Source organism: Dermacentor andersoni, chromosome 7 (genome assembly GCF_023375885.2).
Source record: "Dermacentor andersoni chromosome 7, qqDerAnde1_hic_scaffold, whole genome shotgun sequence".
NCBI classification, from domain to species: domain Eukaryota; kingdom Metazoa; phylum Arthropoda; class Arachnida; order Ixodida; family Ixodidae; genus Dermacentor; species Dermacentor andersoni.
Genome location: NC_092820.1, coordinates 11,551,428 through 11,569,684, shown reverse-complemented (window position 1 = coordinate 11,569,684; position 18,257 = coordinate 11,551,428). Strand labels below are relative to the sequence as shown.

The 18,257-nt window shown below is 47.6% G+C and overlaps 1 protein-coding gene across 2 annotated transcripts in view; it reads right to left on the bottom strand.

The window, feature by feature from the left end:
- The window catches only part of brun (trafficking protein particle complex subunit brun), a 642,817-nt gene that overhangs the window by 330,547 nt on the left and 294,013 nt on the right, over positions 1–18,257 (bottom strand). For both annotated transcript variants that reach the window (XM_072289153.1, XM_072289154.1), the window contains exon 13: positions 8,870–8,996. In XM_072289153.1, coding sequence (XP_072145254.1) covers positions 8,870–8,996 — 127 coding nt within the window. The remainder of the gene's footprint in view (positions 1–8,869; positions 8,997–18,257) is intronic.

The following is an 18,257-nucleotide window of genomic DNA, read 5'->3' as shown; positions in this document are numbered from 1 at the left end:
CCACCCACTTGGGTGGAGGTTCTGGGTGTAGCAAGCATGTGACGCCCCCCAGGCATAATGTTCGTTCGCCGCAAGGCTCGGTGGCCTTCTAAAGCTCGGCAGGCAACATTGGTCACCGCACTGCAATAAACACCGACGAGCACAGCTGCACGGTCAGTCATCGTTCAGCACCACCACGCTGCGGAGTGTCTGTCTGTCGGAGGGTGCCTCGAGCCCTCCCTTGTTCACGAACCCAGGACCCTCGTGACACTGGCGACGAAGATGGCGACGAGTACCCGTGGATCGTCCCATGCCGCCGCGAGCGGCGAAACATCGTCCCCTGTTGCTGTCGCCATGCCGCTGTATGAAAGGCTCGAGCCATTCGAGGGAGATGGGTCCGCCTGGCCCATGTACGAGGAGCAAGTCCACGTGTTCTTCCAGGCAAACGACACACCCGAGGCCAAACAGCGGGACATTTTCCTGGCCAGCTGTGGGACCCGCGTCTTCAGCCTCTTGCTTGACCTTCACAAGCCAGCCATGCTGGAGGTTAAGATGCTGGGTGAGCTGCTCGCCCTACTGCGCTCGCATTTCAATCCAGCACCATCAACACTAATGGAGCGTTTCGGCTTCTACAACCGGAGCCGCTGGGAAGGAGAGACTCTCGGGCAGTTCGTTGCTGCGCTACGAGGGTTAGCGAGTGCCTACGCCTTCGGGGACCAACTGGACTCGCTGCTCCGGGACAGTTTCGTCTACGGAATCAACAACCCCACCATGCAGACGCAACTCCTGGAGTTTCCCAACCCCTCGCTGGACGATGCCGTGAAGGCAGCGCTGGCAATGGAAGCTGCCGCCAAGGACGCCAGCAAGATTGCTTGGGCGACTGGCTCACCGTCGGCGGAAGCTACGGTCAACAAGTTGGCGACAAAGGGCAGTACCTGCGGTCGCTGGGGTGGGTGCCCACTCCCCCTCACAGTGCCAGTTCTCTCAAGCACAATGTTTTGCGTGCGGGAAAATTGGGCACCTCCCACATGTATGCGGAAGGGGGAGGACGAACAGCAAACAGCAGCAGCAGCCTGATTCAAGCCCACATACCACACAAGCCCGCGGCCAGGGTAGCCGTCGCAAGGGTATGCGGCGGGGACGTGCGGCAGCAGGCTCAAGTTCTTCCGCGGCCAGGCTCCACGTCGTGGCCGAGGACCCGCCGATTTTCGACATGTGGCGCACAGGCTTTGTACCGTCGTCTGTGCCGCCGTACATGCTGACCATCGAAATCTGCGGGCACCCCATTTCCATAGAGCTGGACACAGGGGCCAGCGTGTCAGTAATGGCTGGGAAACTCTTCAAGCGTACTTTCTCCGGGTGTCTGTCAAGGCTTCGGGCGTGATGCTGTGCAGCTCCTCTGGGCAACTCTCCCAGGTCCAGGGTCAGGCACAGGTCAGCGTTCGCTTTGGCGACAGGGAGGCAACCCTTCCCCTTTACTTAATGAAGGGGTCGTCGCCGACGCTGCTGGGCCGAAACTGGATTCATGCACTGGGCGTTTGTCTGCCAGAGTACCCCGAAGCCAGCCTGCATATGGTGCAGAGCTGCCAAATCTGCCAGGAGCACAGCGAGCCTCGCGTCATGTGGAAAGCGCCCCCTGGCCGTTCCCACAGAGACCCTGGTCCCGCCTACATGTGGATTTTGGGGGACCCTTCAAGGGCCATTACTTCCTGGTGGTGGTGGATGCCTTTTCAAAGTAGGTGGAGGTTCTACCTGTCACCACTCCATCAGCAGGCGCGACCATTGCAGTGCTACAACAGGTCTTCGCCGCCCAGGGGTTGCCGGATGTCATCGTGTCCGACAATGGTCCTGTTTTCGCCAGCACAAAGTACCTGGCCTGGCTGACGAAGAACAGAATCCGCCGGATAATGGTTCCACCGTACCACACTGCTTCAAATGGTGCAGCCGAGCAGGTGGTGCAAACCATCAAAGACAAGCTCAAGAAGAGCCAGACTGGGGATTTCCGGACTCAGATTTCCTGAATACTATTTTAGTACCGGACCACACCCCTAGATGTCACTGGCCGTGCCCCCTGTGAGCTCCTGCTGGGTCGGATGGTCAAGACACCGTTGGACGTCTTGCATCTGGACCTCCGAGCCACAGTGCTTTTGAAGCAGCTGAAACAGAAGCTGGCTGCTGAACTAGGGTGCCGTCCCGGGCCTTTGCCAGAGTCGGGAACTCCGGTTTTCACCAGAAACTTCCGTCCTGGCCCACCCTGGTGTGCCGGACAGGTGGTGTCTCCTGCCAGCGCCTCATCGCTGCTCGTGCGCATGCTAGACGGGGCCATGTGGCACAGACACGCCGACCATGTCAGGCCTCGCCTTGGGACCTGGCCAGCACCCTCGACTGCCACTCAGTTCCAGCACGCAGAAGGACTAGCGGCAGCACCAGTCACTTCCAGCGGAGCACCACCCACCTCGGAGGCGGCAACCGTTGCCAGTGGTGCGGCACCCGTTGGACCGGTGTCGAGCCTGGCATTACTCGCAAGGCCGACCACTACGGACCCTCCGGATGGAGCGAGGCTGGCTCAGGCGGCACCCGGCATTGCCACACCCGACCCATCAGCACCGGTGCCCAGGCGGAGTACTCGACGGCGGAGGCCACCGAACTGTTACTCGCCTGGATAGCAGGCACCGTCGACCCAGCTAGGGCGGAGGCAGAGCCTCATATTTAAAACATGGACGTTTGTTTTTTCTTTAACAAACTGGGGGTAAGGGGGTGTAGCAAGCATGTGACGCCCCCCAGGCATAATGTTCGTTCACCACGAGGCTCGGTGGCCTGCTAAAGCTTGGCAGGCAACATTGGTCACCGTACCAATGTGGTGTATTCCATTCCCACCTCTTGCGGCTGCACTTACATAGGGCAAACAGGACGCTGTATCAATGAACGGTTGCATGAGCATGCGCACTGTGTCAAGATTAAGACTGGCAGTAATCTGGCTGTTCATTCTGCCAAGTGTGGCTGTTCTCCACTCCTTGACGACACACGTGTGTTGAAAAGGTACAGCAATCAGATGGCCAGAGAAATCTTTGAGGCATTTTCTATGCGTCAGTTCGGAGCCACCTGTGTTAGTTCCCCTTCCATAGCACTTTGTGATAAAGAACTTAAGTTCCTTAGAAGTTAAGCAGTTTGGCCGTGTCCACCTTGTTATGGTTTCTTTTATATCGTTTAATGTCATTGACGCACGCGCCGCAGTAGTTGACCGACGATGACTCGCCTTCTTTCCCTCTCTTTATGCCTGTTGCAAATTGTATATATTTGCGCAGGTTCCAATAAAGGTGTTGTTGGCAGTCAGCGCTCATCCTGTGTCCTCCCTTGTCCATGCTTTTTGGCGCTGTTTTAAATATGAATGGTAGTGAACACTTGTGTGAAAACCTTACTTGTGGTGTTCGTGTGCGTGTGAGCGTGTGCCTGTATGCGAATGTGTTCTCTTGTGCTCTGAGGCAAGTTACCGACAAGGATATTCAAGAATCTCAAAAGATTAAAGAAAAATGTGTTTTCAAAATCAAGAGTGTTTCATGTTTTCAGAGACCCACGTCATTGTTGGTTCATTTAGAGTTAGGTCATTAGAGTCGTCATCATAATCCTCATCATTATCACCATCATCATCAGCCTGTTTTAGGTCCACTGCAGGATGAAGGCCTTTTCCTGCGATTTCAGATTATCCCTGACCTGCGCCTGCGAATTTCCTAATTTCATCGCTCCACCTAGTCTTCTGCCATCCTCGAGTGCATTTTTCTTCTCTTGGTAGCCATTCTGTAACCATAATGATCTAACGGTTGTCTAACCGGCGCATTACATCACCTGCCCAGCTCTATTTTTTTCTCTTGATGTCAATTAAAATATTGTCTATACCCATATGCTCTCTGATCCAAACCGCTCTCTTTCTGTCTCTTAATGTTATGCCTAGCAATCTTTGTTCCATCGCTTTTTGCATGGTCCTTAACTTGTTCTGAAGCTTCTTTGTCAGCCTCCAAGTCTCTGTGCCATATGTCAGCACTGGTAAAATGCACTGATTGTACACCTTCCTTTTCAATGATAATGGTAAGCTCCCAGTCAGGAGCTGACAATGTCTGCCGTATGCGCTCCAACCCATTTTTATTCTTCTGTGAATTTCCTTCTCATGGTCAGGGTTTCCTGTGATAAATTGACCTAGGTAAACATACTCCTTCAGAGACTCTAGAGGCTGACTGGCGGTCCTGAACTCTTGTTCCCTTGCCCGGTTGTTCGTCATTATCGTTGTCTTCTGCATATTAATCTTCAATCCCACTCTTACACTTTCTCTGTTAAGGACCTCAATCATTTGTTGTAACTCGTCCGCATTGTTGCTCAATAGAACAATGTCATCGGCAAACCGAAGGTTGCCGAGATATTCACCGTCGATCCTTACTCCTAAGCCTTCCCAGTTTAATAGCTTGAATACTTCTTCCAAGCACTCAGTGAATAGCACTAGAGAAATTGTGTCCCCCTGTCTGACCGCTTTCTTTATAGGTATCTTCCTGCTTTTTTTCTGTAGAATTAAGGCAGCTGCAGAACCTCTGTAGATATTTTCCAAGGCATGTACGTAAGTGTCCTGTACTCCTTGGTTATGTAATGCCTCTGTGGCTGCTAGTATCTCGACTGAATCAAATGCCCTTTCGTAATCTATGAAAGCCATATAGAGAGGCTTATTGTACTCTGCGGATTTCTCGATAACCTGATTAATGACATGGATGTGGTCCATTGTAGAGTATCCCTTCCTGAAGCCAGCTTGTTCCCTTGGTCGACTAAAGTCCAGTGTTGCCCTTATTCTATTGGAGATTATTTGGGTAAATATTTTATACACCGTACTTACCCGCACAATGATTGAACTCACGTAATGATTGCACCCGTGAATTTTGTCATCAAATTTTGATTTTTTTTCTTTCCCGTGTAGTGATCGCACCCTGAACTTATCATAGCATTATGTTGTGTGCCAAGTCTAGCTAACGATGATCACACTTATTATCAGTTCAATGCTACGTGAACGACTCTTGAAGGCATGCCAAGCGGTCTGCACGAACCCAACATTCTTAAGTAGATGCCCCATTTCATTCCTTTCATCACTTTCCGCACTTCCATGAAAAAAAAAGAAGCTACAACCAAATTTGCCTCGGCTTTATTATTTGTAGGCTTCATAATGGCTTTGGTCAACAACAACAACATAAAGAGCGCCTATCGATTCTTCTCGTCTGCACTCGTGGGCATGCAACAAATCGCGAGCGGCAACGATAGTGGCCACGTTTACACTGATACGTTAGAAGTGTACCCTATTTGTACGCCGACGCTTGTAACGTAGCTGATACGTTTGCCCACCCTTAGCTAAAATGTGCCATATTAGGATAGCAGTAAGACAAGATGCCCCAGTTTCCGCATCATGCCCGCCATGTGTTTCAATGTCACTGGCAGCTAAGTGCACCCATCTCTGTTCCTGTCACCTCAAAGTGGACATGGTTACGTTATTGTAGCAAACTTGCCGATGACGATATTATTCATTACTGATATGGAAGAAACTGTTTCAATGCACATAATGTACTCACGAGAAGAAAAATAATCATGTTCGGCGTGTTTGGCTTGCTCCAATGGACAATTTTGTTTTGGCGTCCCGCACTGACAGCGGCAGCCGCCTGCTTGTTGACCCGTTGTCATCCCGCAGCAAATGCGGTATGAAAAAAGAAAATGTTTCTTTTCGTGGGAAATTTAACCTGTGCAATGATCGCACCCCTGAATTTGCGTCAATTTTTCTGACAAAGAAGTGCGATCATTATGCGAGTAAATACGGTAACTGGGAGTAAGTTATTGGGCCTATAATTTTTCAATTCTTTTGTGGATTAGTACAAGGCTTGCATTCTTCCAGTTTCTGGGACCCTTGCAGTCTATAGACACTTCGTATAAAGAGCCGGAGATTTTCCAAGCATTGTGTCTCCTCCATCTTTGATTAAATCGAATGTTATTCCATCTTCTCCTGCCGCTCTTCTTCGTTTCAGGTCTTGCAAGGCCCTTCTGACCTCATTGCTAGCTATAGGAGGAGTTTCTGTATCCCGTTCATTACTGTTTTGTAATGGAGGTATCCTGACTCCTCTGGTTATTGTACAGGTCAGTATAGAATTCTTCCACTTATTTTACTATATCGAGATTGCTGATGATACTACCTTGCTTTTCTTTCAGTGCGTACATCTTGGTTTGTCCTATGCCAAGTTTCTTTCTCACTGATTTCAGACTGTGTCCATTTTTTACGGCTTCTTCAGTCTTTCTCGTGTTGGAGTTTCGAATATCACTTATTTTCACCTTGTTGATCAGTTATGACAATTCCACAGATTCAATCTTATCTCTTGAGTTGGACACTTTTATTCTTTGTCGTTTTATAGTAGGTCCTTTGTTACTTGGGAGAGCTTGCCTACTGGATGCCTTGGTGCTTTGCCTACCAATTCAATTGCTGCCTTTGAAGTCAGCCTAGTTACAGTTTAATTCATTAGCTCTATGTCATCATCATCTCTCTGTTCTAAGGCTGCATATTTGTTTGCAAGTACCAGCCTAAATTTGTCTGCTTTTACCATTACTGACTCTAAGTTGACCTGTTTTTTCTTGACCAATTCTACTCTTTCTCTATTCAAATTGAGGTGAATCCTAGCCCTCACTAACCTATGATCACTGCACTTTACCCTACCTATCACTTCTACATCCTGTGCTATGCTAGGATCAGCAGAAAGTATGAAGTCAATTTCATTTCTTGTTTCACCATTAGGGCTTTTCCAGGTCCAGTTTCTGTGGCTACGCTTCCTGAAAAAGGCGTTCATTATTCAAAGCTTATTCTTTTCTGCGAATTCTACCAGCATCTCTTCTCTAGCGTTCCTAGAATCGACACCGTAGTTGCCAATTGCTTGTCCACCAGCCTGCTTTTTCTCCCCCTTTTGCATTGAGGTCACCCATTTCTACAGTATACCGAGTTTGCACTTTTCTCATTGCTAATTTAACATCTTCATAAAACTCTGTAGCAGAGGACATGTCCGTTATTCAGCAATGTATAAGCCTCACCAGTTCTAATCTCGCAAAGGCCGATGATACCCCAAACAATGTGTGATAGCCCCTCAAGGAGTTCTGCTAAGCTAGCCTCACTCGACCGGGTTCGGGTGTTAAACATTGCAAGGGTCACTTTCTATTGGCGGCCTGTCCGGACCCAGAGATTCTCAGCACCCTCTGCTGCATTACAGGTCTGACCGCCGCCTTAGTGAGGTGCTCCTCAGCTGCTGGGGACTGAGGGTCATTGGGTGATTGAGCGAGTCACTTGGGAAGGAGTGGCCGAATACTGCACCATGGAGGCCAATTCCTGTTCTGGTGAGGGATGTCTTGTTGAAGCTTAGTGGGCCTTCCTAATTTGGTTGTACCTGGATTAGTATAGCCCCACTCGCTCTCGGCACCTTTTGCCAGTGAGAGGCATCACTCCAAGCCTGCAGATGTTGCGCACTGATGGAGGTGAATTTCAAGCTCACCATTGTCCAAAAAAAAAAAAAAGCCTTATAGAGGAATATTGAACTTCAGACTATGGGAACTGAGCATTCGAAATAGCTCAGGCAGAGCTCATACCGCTACTCGCATTTAAAATAATAATGTGCACGACGCGCTTGCTTTGAACACAAAAAGGGGGGCATCTCAGTACGCACATACCGGCAGCATGTTTCGGAGATTTCTGCAACCCACTTCGTAAATCTTACGTGCCTAAAAACTTGATGTATCCGCGATAGATGTGTTTTCCTGATCACGATGGGTAGCTCAATATAGAATGATTTCTAAACAGTTCTGGCTTCGTAGTTCCGGAACCGCACATGCGCAGATGGCCAGGAACTCGGCTGGGCAAACCCTACAGGTGTACCGACGACCACTCACAGTTGCGAATACATGCTCCTGATCTACAGGAGTACTAATGGAAACCCGTGAAAACGAATATAAATGCAAATTCAGAAGAAATAACTGAACGTAAACTGCGCCCTTTTTTTTTTACTTGATGAAAATCTGTAGGTAAACTTTACAACTGTGGACGTTACGTTATTTATTTCTTATTCTTTGTGTGCTACTGCAAACCTAGTCATCACGTTTTCTCTTCCTTCAGCATTGCAATATTTATCTTTTTTGGGGGGGGGGGGCTCTCTTTAGAAAGTCGGCATGAGGCATGTCAGTAGAATCAGTTTAAGTCCATTTAGTATATCTCAAATGCCTGAAAACATGCTTGAATTATCTGTGATATACGGGTTTTGATGATCATGGTAGGTCGCACGGCATAGTATTTCTCAATGGTTCTAACATTGTGGTTCCGGAGCCTCCCATACGCAAGGGGCCATGAACGTGACTAGATACACTATATATTTTCGGCGGAATTGAACAGCACTTAAAAGTAGTGTGGAAAAAAAGAAAATTAGAAAATGCAAAAGCTTTCAGCGCTTACCGTGAATTCACTAGTCGCGCCTGGAGGGAGGTACACCAAACAGTTCATGGTCTCGGCTGCCTGTCTCATGCATCGGAGCAGTCTTTCTGAACAAGACGGAACTGGTACTGATGCGCTGTGGAAGGCTGAGGCATCGGATGTGAGGAGGGTGCATTGAAAAAGACTTTCGCTCAAAGGCAAATTCTACACAAACTCCAGCCCACCACAAAAATATTGTCTGGGATGGCCACTGCGAGCTAGCTAGTGTGCTCAAAATGTAACAACAATCTGCGAGTCTCCCTTGGTCAAAGCAAGCATTGACATGGAGCCCCATACTTTGTGTGCTTGCATTGTGCACAAAAAACAGCCCCAGCCACATTTCACTCCTTCAAGTGAAGCCTGGTTTGGACTGACCACGTAGCTGCAGCTGCCCTGTAGCCCGAGGTGTGCCCAGCAATTTGACTGGGTATGGGCTGGACTCTGGCGGCAGCTCTAGGGATGCTGGGAAGCTCTCCAGGGGTACTCCATCCGCCAGAAGGGACTGCAACGTGGAAAAACAAATTACGATTCACTCACTGCAACAAGTGGACCAACAAGAAGGGGCACACAGATGGGCAATAATTACATGTACAGTGGCAAACGTGACCCCCAAATGCCACCTATTAGACACAGACAGAGTTGCCAAGAAAGGAAATGCAAATGCGGAACAAGTGTACACAAGCCCAGTAAATATTATCGGTCAGTCGTTGCCAGGTGTTCAAATCACACTGACAGTGCTACTCCTATTGTAGCACGTGGTCTGCAGAATATACAGAAGGGTAGTCCCACACAGCAGTGAGCAGATAGTGCCATTCCAAATGGGCTGGCTGGATGAACATTTTGAATTTAGGGTTAAATCACTCTCTATGCCCATTTGCCTGCGGATGATAAACAGATGCAAAGAAATATGCAGCCTTAGAACAGAGAGATGAAGATGACATAGAGGCAATGAATGAAACTGTAACCAGGCTGGCTTCAGAGGCAGCTATTGAAGTGGGAGGCAAGGCACCAAGGCAACCGGTAGGCAAGCTCTCTTAAGTAACAAAGGACCTAATAAAGAAACGACCAAGAATGAAAGTGTCCAACTCAAGAGATAAGATAGAATTCGCGGAACTGTCAAAATTGATCAACAAAGCGAAAATACATATTAGAAATTGTAACATGAGAAAGACTGAAGAAGCCGTAAAAGATGGACACAGCCTGAAATCAGTTAGAGGGAAACTTGGCATAGGACAAACCAAGCAGTGTGCACTGAAAGATAAGCAGGGTAACATCATGAGCAATCTCGTAGGTATAATAAAAGCAGCGGAAGAATTCTATAGTGACTTGTACAGTACCCAGAGGACTTGGGAGTACTCTATTCGAAACAATAATGAACAGTATACAGAAACTCCTCCTATAAGTAGAGATGAGGTCAGAAGGGCCTTGCAAGGCATGAAACGGGGAAAAGCGGCAGGAGAGGATGGAATATCAGTAGATTAATTCAAAGATGGAGGAGACAAAATGCTAGAAAAACTGGCGGCTCTCTATACGAAGTGTCCATCGACTGCAAGGGTCCCAGAAAACTGGAAGAATGCCAACATTATTCTAATCCACAAAAGGGGAGATGTTAAAGAATTGAAAAATTATAGGCCCATTATCTTACTCCCAGTATTATATAAAATATTCACCAAGATAATCTCCAATCGAATAAGGGCAATACTGGACTTTAGTCAACCAAGGAAGCAGGCTGGCTTCAGGACGAGATACTCTACAATGGATCACATCTATGTCATTAATCAGGTTATTGAGAAATCCGCAGAGTCCAATAGGCCTCTCTATATGGCTTTCATAGATTACGAAAGGCATTTGATTCAGTAGAGATACCAGCAGTCATAGAAGCATTACGTAATCAATGAATAAAGGGAAAATCAGACATCCACCCGTTCATAGCGATTGCTACAAAGGAAACCCATACGGGTTCCTCGAAAGAAAAAGCCTCATGGTTGAAGAAAAATTCCTCCTCGTCCGGGACTCGAACACGGGACCACCGCCTTTCTGGGGCAGCCACTCTACCATCTGAGCTAACCAGGCGGCTAGCAGATGTCAGGGAAAAGTCGAATTTGTCGACAACACGAAGCAAAGGCAAGTGTTTGACGTAGTAGTTCTGCGGAAACCTGCAAGGTGGAGAGAAGTCATGAACAAAGGGAAAATCATTACTTCTCTCCACCTTGTGGGTTTCCGCAGAACTACTTCGTCAATTACGTAATCAAAGTGTACAACACACGTAAATATCTTGGAAAGTATTTACAGATTCCATAGCTACCTTAATTCTCCACAAGAAAATTAGGAAGATAGCTATAAAGAAAGGGGTCAGACAAGGAGACACAATCTCTGCAATGTTATTCACTGAGTGCTTGGGAGTATTCAAGCTATTTAACTGGGAAGGCTTAGGAGTGATGATGTATGGGGTTTTATGGCGCAAGGGCCAGGTATGGCCAAAGAGCGCTATGTCTGTGCTAATGAGTTTGCAGGGTAATTATGATTACTATGAAGTTAGTGTGAGGTGGCTGTAAAGAGGCCTTAAAATATACGCTCTAAAGTGCGTAAAATCTGTATGATAAAATTATGGCGATGACATATGACTTGTACTATGAACATTTAGATGCATATAAAAAGAATGATACGATAGGTAAAATATATCAGATTATGAGAAATGCCTGAGCACTACTGCCTCCTTAGAGCCCTTGAAACACAAGGGCCTGGAGGCATGTGCTATGCAAAATTATCGCAGTGGCATCCTCTCGAGAGAGGAGACGCTACGAATTCATGGGACTAATAACATGTAAGACCACATCTCTAAGAAAACCTAGCACTGTGTCTGTATTAAAAAGCGGTTCTGGACCAAGGAGCATTGCAGGATGAAGAGGAATGTGCTGTCGGTATGCTAATGAAAAATATCTCTTTCTCTCAGATTCGGCTTCCCGACACTCCAGGAGGACGTGGAGTACAGTCAGCCTCTCCCCGCATCTACCACAGGTTGGAGGCTCACTTCCGGTGAGTAGAAAATTATGGGTGCCAAACGTGTGTCCTATTCTGAGACGACAGAATAGGACATCTGTTCGGCGTGATCTTGTAGTAGAGGGCCAGAATCCTAACTGTGGTTTTATCAGGTGGAGCTTATTATCCGTTTCCGCGTCCCACATGCGTTGCCAGTGGTCTCGCAATCTCCTTCGCAAGAAAGGCCTCAGATCTGTGACAGGCACAGCAGCGGTAGGGTTAACAGCTTGCAATGTATTTGAAGTGGCCATCTCGTCCACCAGAACGTTACGTTCGATTCCCCTATGACCAGGGACCCAGCATGATATGATATTCTGGTTAGATGAGTACGCTTTGCACAAGACCGAATATAGTTCATTAAACACGGGATTTTTATGTTTGCTGAGTGACATTAAGGCTTTCACGACGCTTAGAGAGTCAGTATAGATAGCTGCTTTTGGAAGTTTTGATTTTCTTATATGCTTCACAGCAGAGAGTAATGCGTAGGCCTCGGCCGTAAAGATACTTGTTTCCGGATGCAGTACATCGGATTCCGAAAACGATGGGCCGACAGCTGCATAGGATACCCTGGCATTTGATTTCGAAGCGTCTGTGTAGAACTCTGCGCAGGAGTGCTTGTACTGTAGTTCTAGGAAATGCATCCGGATTTCTGCCTCAGGAGCGTGCTTTGTAACTTTTATAAAGAATATGTCACATTGTATCACCTGCCACTCCCAAGGAGGTAAGAGTTTGGTTAGGTGGATTAAGCGATGCTCGATGAGTGGGACATGCATTTCATCGCTAAGCTCTTTCACACGCAGTGAGAAAGGCTGTCTTATAGAGGGGCGATTGCTGAAAAGTGTAGCGCACGTCATATCGGTAACGGTATCAAAACATAGATGTTCAGGATTAGAGCGTACTTTAAGGAGATATGTAAAGCTATTGTATGATCTCTGTAGGTGGAGAGACTATTCATTCGATTCGGCATATAAGCTTTCAATCGGGCTTGTTCTGAAACCGCCCGGGGCTAAACGGATGCCTAGATGGTGAACCGGGTCTAGCATCTTTAGCGCGCTTGGGGCGACAGAGTTGTATACCACGGCACCATAATCTAATCGTGACCGAATGAAGCTCTTATACAGATTCATTAGGCACTTCCTGTCACTACCCCACGTAGTCTGGGATAGAAGTTTCATTAGGTTGATTGTTTTCAGACACTTTTCTTTGAGTTGTTTAATGTGTGGGACGAAAGTGAGTCTATTGTCAAGTATAACACCTAGAAATTTGTGCTCTTTGTTTACAGGTATCTGTTGTCCACACAGTTCTAAGCAAGGATCTGGGACCAGGCCTCTCTTTCTTGTAAACAAAACACAAGAACTCTTAAGAGGATTGATTTTAAATTCATTTTTCTCTGCCCACCCTGACACCTTGTTCAAACCATGCTGTACCTGTCTCTCGCATACTGCGAGGTTACAGGATTTGAAGCCTATTTGAATATCGTCCACATAGACGGAATACAATATGGCCGGTGGTAAGGAAGCACGAAGCGTTGTCATCTTAACAATAAAAAGTGTGCAACTGAGCACGCCTCCCTGGGGTACACCAGTTTCTTGTGTAAAAGGACGTGGCAGCACATTGCCGACTTTCACCCGGAAGGTACGATTGGACTAGTAGCTTTTTATTACATTGAGCATATTACCATGAATGCCCATTTCCGATAAGTCTCGCAAGATCCCGTATCGCCACGTTGTGTCATACGCCTTTTCCATATCGAGAAATATTGAGAGGAAGAACTGCTTATGTATAAATGCGTCCCGGATATTTCCTTCAATACGTACAAGATGGTCGGTTGTGGAGCGCCCTTCTCGGAAGCCACACTGATAGGGATCAAGCATTTTGTTCTGTTCAAGGATATGGATCAGTCGCCGATTTATCATTTTTTCAAATACCTTACACATGCAACTTGTGAGGGCTATCGGGCGGTAGCTTGCCATTGAGGAAGGATCTTTGCCTTGTTTTAAAACAGGGACCACAATGGCTTCTTTCCATGCGGTCGGAAGGTACCCTGCGTCCCAGATAGTGTTGAAAAGTGTAAGTAGTGTAACTTACGTGTCATTGTGTAAGTTTTTCAGCATTTCATACATGATTCTGTCAGATCCCGGTGCAGAGCTCTTGCATGCGCTCAAGGCAGCTCTCAACTCTGCAATACTAAAGGGGCGGTTGAACGGTTCATTCTGCCGACACTTTCTTATGAGTGGCTTGCATTCTTCTATTTGTTTATATTTGAGAAAGGGTTTTGAATAATTCTTGGAACTTGACAGGCTCTGGAAGTGCTCCCCAAGTGAGTCTGCTTGTTCAAGCAGGGTATCGCCTTGAGCGTTTACCAGGGGGAGTGAATAAGTTTGTCGTCCTTTTATCCTGTTAACCCTGTTCCAGACTTTCCCCTCCTCTGTATAAGAGTTGACACCCGATAAAAACTTCTGCCAACTCTCTCTTCTGGCCTGTCGGCGCGTTCTCCTGCCTTCGGATTTTGCTTTTTTAAAGTTAATAAGATTCTCCGCAGTGGGAGAGGTGCGTAGCAACCCCCCACGCTTTTTGTTTTGTTTCTTACGGGCGGTCCTACATTCGTCGTTCCACCACGGGACGCGCCGTTTGCATGCGAAACCACTTCAGATATGCATTTAGATGCGGCATCTATAATGAAGGCTGTAAAATACTGCACGGCAGCATCAATCCCTAAAGAGGACATGTCATTCCATGAGATCCAGGTGAGAGTTCAGAATTTCTCCCAGTCAGCTGTATTGATTTTCCACCTAGGAGCCTGTGGTAGACATTCGTTTTCTTTATATGTTCTTAGTAGTATAGGGAAGTGGTCGCTCCTGTAAGGATTGTCGTTAACTTCCCATTCAAGTTCAGACAGTAGTGACGGGGAGACTAGGCTAAGATCTATTGAAGAAAATGTTCTGTTTGCAAGAGAATAGTATGTCGCTTCCTTCTTATTCAGATGACAAGCACCAGAAGAGAAAAGGAACTGTTCAACAAGACGTCCTCGCGCATCTATACGAGGGTCGCCCCACAGGTAGTTGTGTGCATTGAAGTCGCCAAGAACAACATAAGGTTCTGGCAGTTCATTTATAAAGGACTGAAATTCATGTTTAGTTAATTTGTAATGTGGGGGTATATAAAGCGAGCAAATAGTGATGAGTTTGTTTAGCAGAACAACTCGCACCGCCACTGCTTCAAGGGGCGTTCGTAGCCGTAAAGGTTGACATGCTATACTTTTATGAGTGAGAATCGCAACACCACCCGATGATGCGACGGCATAATCGCGATCTTTGCGAAACATAACATACGTACGGAGAAAGTTTGCGTGTTTGGATTTTAAGTGTGTTTCTTGTAAACACAGCACTTTTGGATTATGTTTGTGGATGAGTTCTTGCAAATCATCAAGGTTTCTAAGGAGACCTCTGATGCTCCATTGAATAATTTGTGTATCCATATTTAATGTAAATAAGTGCTGTGTGTACGGAAAGGGAGGTGATGCCTTAGGTTACAGAGCTCTTTCGAGGCCCTGCAATGGGGGTTCTGCTCTTTCTGGAGCGTTCGAGGGAGCCTCGCCGCTCCTTAGGCGCTTGGTGCGCCGTGGGGAAAGGTGTTGTGTCCATTGCCTCTTGTGAGGCGCCGGACACGCGCTCTTGCGAGCGAGAAGTTTTTCGGGAGAGTCTCACCTCGGAAGGCAACATCCCTGCGCCCACCAGCCCGGAGGTCGATGGGGCTCCCTGTGGAATTTGGCTGCGCCGGCCGTTGCCAGTGCTGGGAGGGGCCGGGGAGGTTGAGGCAGCCTCGGCTGCGCCTACCTTCGGGCCACTATCGGTACTGCGGGATCGCTGCATGTAGCCCAGGTTGCCGCAGATAACTCTTGTGGGGCCGGCAACCCAAGGGTAGCCTGGCCTGTTTGCTGATTGGATGGAGTAGGCTTATCTACTTCCAACCTGGGGGCAGGAGCCAAAAGTGCCTGCTCGCTGCACGCAGGCTGGGCACTTGGCAATGGCCGCTGCGACGCCGCCCCCCGACGCGCCGCATCAGCATAAGGTGTGTTGTGGAAAGGAGAGCACCTTTTACGGGCTTCCTTAAACGAAATGTTTTCTTTGACTTTGAGGGTAATTATTTCTTTTTCTTTCTTCCAGTTCGGACAGGAGCGTGAGTAGGCTGGATGGTCACCACTGCAGTTCACACAGTGAGGTGTGCCACTGCAGTTGTCTGAGGGGTGGCCCTGGACTCCACACTTTGCACAAGTTATTTGACCACGGCAGCTCTGCGAGCCATGGCCGAACCTCTGACATTTGAAACATCGTCTAGGGTTGGGGATAAATGGTCGAACATTTAACCTGATGTATCCTGTTTCGATGGTTTCTAGCAGTACGCTGGATGAAAATGTTAGGACAAGATGTTTAGTGGGGATTTCCTTGTTGTCTAGTCTAATTATAATACGTTTTACGTCAGTAACATTTTGTTCTTTCCACCCTTCCAGGAGTTCAGTTTCTGTCAAGTCTAGGAGGTCTGCCTCTGACACGACTCCCCGTGAGCTATTCATTGTTCGGTGTTGTGTAACAGAAATTGGTATGTTACCAAATGTCACAAGACTGCCAAGCTTCTCGTACTGATGTTTCTGAGGGATCTCAAGGAGAAGGTCCCCGCTAGCCATTTTCGTTACCTTATAACCTGACCCTAAGGCTTCGGTCAAAGATTTTGCTACTGTGAATGGCGAGATGAATCTAGCTTGTTTTTCAGGATTCTCATTGTGCACTACGTGATATTTTGGGTAGGTCTCTTTCGTGCGGTTGAAACAAGTGCTTAAGTCTTCGGTGCGTCCCCTCTTCTGAGGGTGACGATCAAGTAGGCGGGGAAATGCGGGTGTTCCCATAGTAATTTGGTTCATTTTCTGCAGCAATGGCGGCCACCCACCACGGAGCCCAACATGGGGACGCTGCAGGCCTTAGCGCGTAAGGCTGCAGGCGCCAACCGTACATTGCCACATAACCTAATATATTATACCCAAGGGAGGGCAGATACACAAGGTTCACCCTTGCCGCCGTAGAAAAAGGAAGTAATATGAAGTGAAGAGAAGACAGGAAAGATGTAAAAGTGGGAGAGAAAAACAAAGATTGGAGAGGAAGACAGGAAAAGGCGACTGCCGATTTCCTCCAGGTGGGTCAGTCTGGAGGTGCCGTCTATGTGAAGCAGAGGCCGAAGAGGTGTGTTGCCTCAGCCGGGGGGCCTTAAAGGTCCAAACACCCAGCTTCGGCTCAACCCCCAGGATCCCCTTTTCCCCCGACACGGCTAAGCCGTGCACGGCTACACGTGGGAGGGTCCAACCCTCGTGTGCTCGGGTACGTGGTGTCGCAACACACCAAACGCCTGCTCACGCAGACCCCCCTGCGGGGAGGCTTAGGAGTGAGGATCAACGTCGAATATCTCAGCAACCTTAGGTTTGCAGATGACATTGCCCTGTTCATATTGTCACGTGGTGGTGACGTTGAAGAACACAGTAGCAATACTGTGAAAGACAATAACTTTTATTGGGCGAACCTGTGCCCACAAAAACAGGCTACACTTATAGCACAACGATAGTGGCGAACACGGTCAGCGATCGTCGAAAATCTGATCAGCGGGTCAAGCGCGTCGGCTTTTATAGATTAGTCGTCGAATGTTCCAAAGTAATCGTTGGGACCCACGTGCCTTCCACAAAGTTCTACTCCATTCGCATCGCGCATACATGCAATCAGATTACACAAGGTTCGGCGACAACAGACAGTGGATAGAAGCATCGACAACATTCCAGAAACTTCCGATGCATGCAGGCGCGTCCCACGCTGTGCGATAACATTTGTTAGGCGGCGAAACGTGGTTGCCGATAAAGATAAGTACACGTGCCAATATCGTAAGAAGCCAACAACACTGACACCAAGGACAACATAGGGGAGATTAGTTGTGTTTAATAAATTAAATAAAGAACGATAAATAAATGGAAATGAAAGTGGATGAAAAAACAACTTTTCACAGTTTGGGAATGACCCACAACCTTCGCATTATGCGTGCGATGCTCTACTAATTGAGCTACTGTGGTGCCGTTTCCCCGTCCACTTTCTTGGGTATTTATGTTTCTTAGTAGAACCTTGGAAGTGTTAGTCAACGCCACCACTCATAAACCATGGCGGTGGATGTGGAACATCCTTTCTGCCGCAGGCATCACGAGAATGTGATCTTTCTGGGTGAAGGCATCAATGTTGCCATATTCGAGAGCCTCATTATGTAATGAACGAGAAGAAAGGGGGTTAACCAAGGGGCCCGATTTTGTTAAGTCATATCATAAGGAGCAAACAAACACTGACACCAAGGACAACATAGGGGAAATTACTTGTGCTTTTACTTACTTGAGCACAAGCAATTTTCCCTATGTTGTCCTTGGTGTCAGTGTTCGTTGGCTACTTATAATATTGTTATGGGGATGTTGGGAAAATAGAAGACGAGTCAGAGTAGTTAAGATGGCTGACCACCAACAAACCGCAGCAGCCAGCGGTCCACGGTCTTCTTCTTTCTCTCTTCTTCCATCCTTCTGTAACAGGACCCCCTGGTGGGGAAGCGCCAGATCGGCACATGATAGGCGAAGAATTGCGAGCGAAGTATGGCTTCAACTGCAAAATGTGGACGACGTTAACAGGCATTCGACTTGAGGATGTATCAA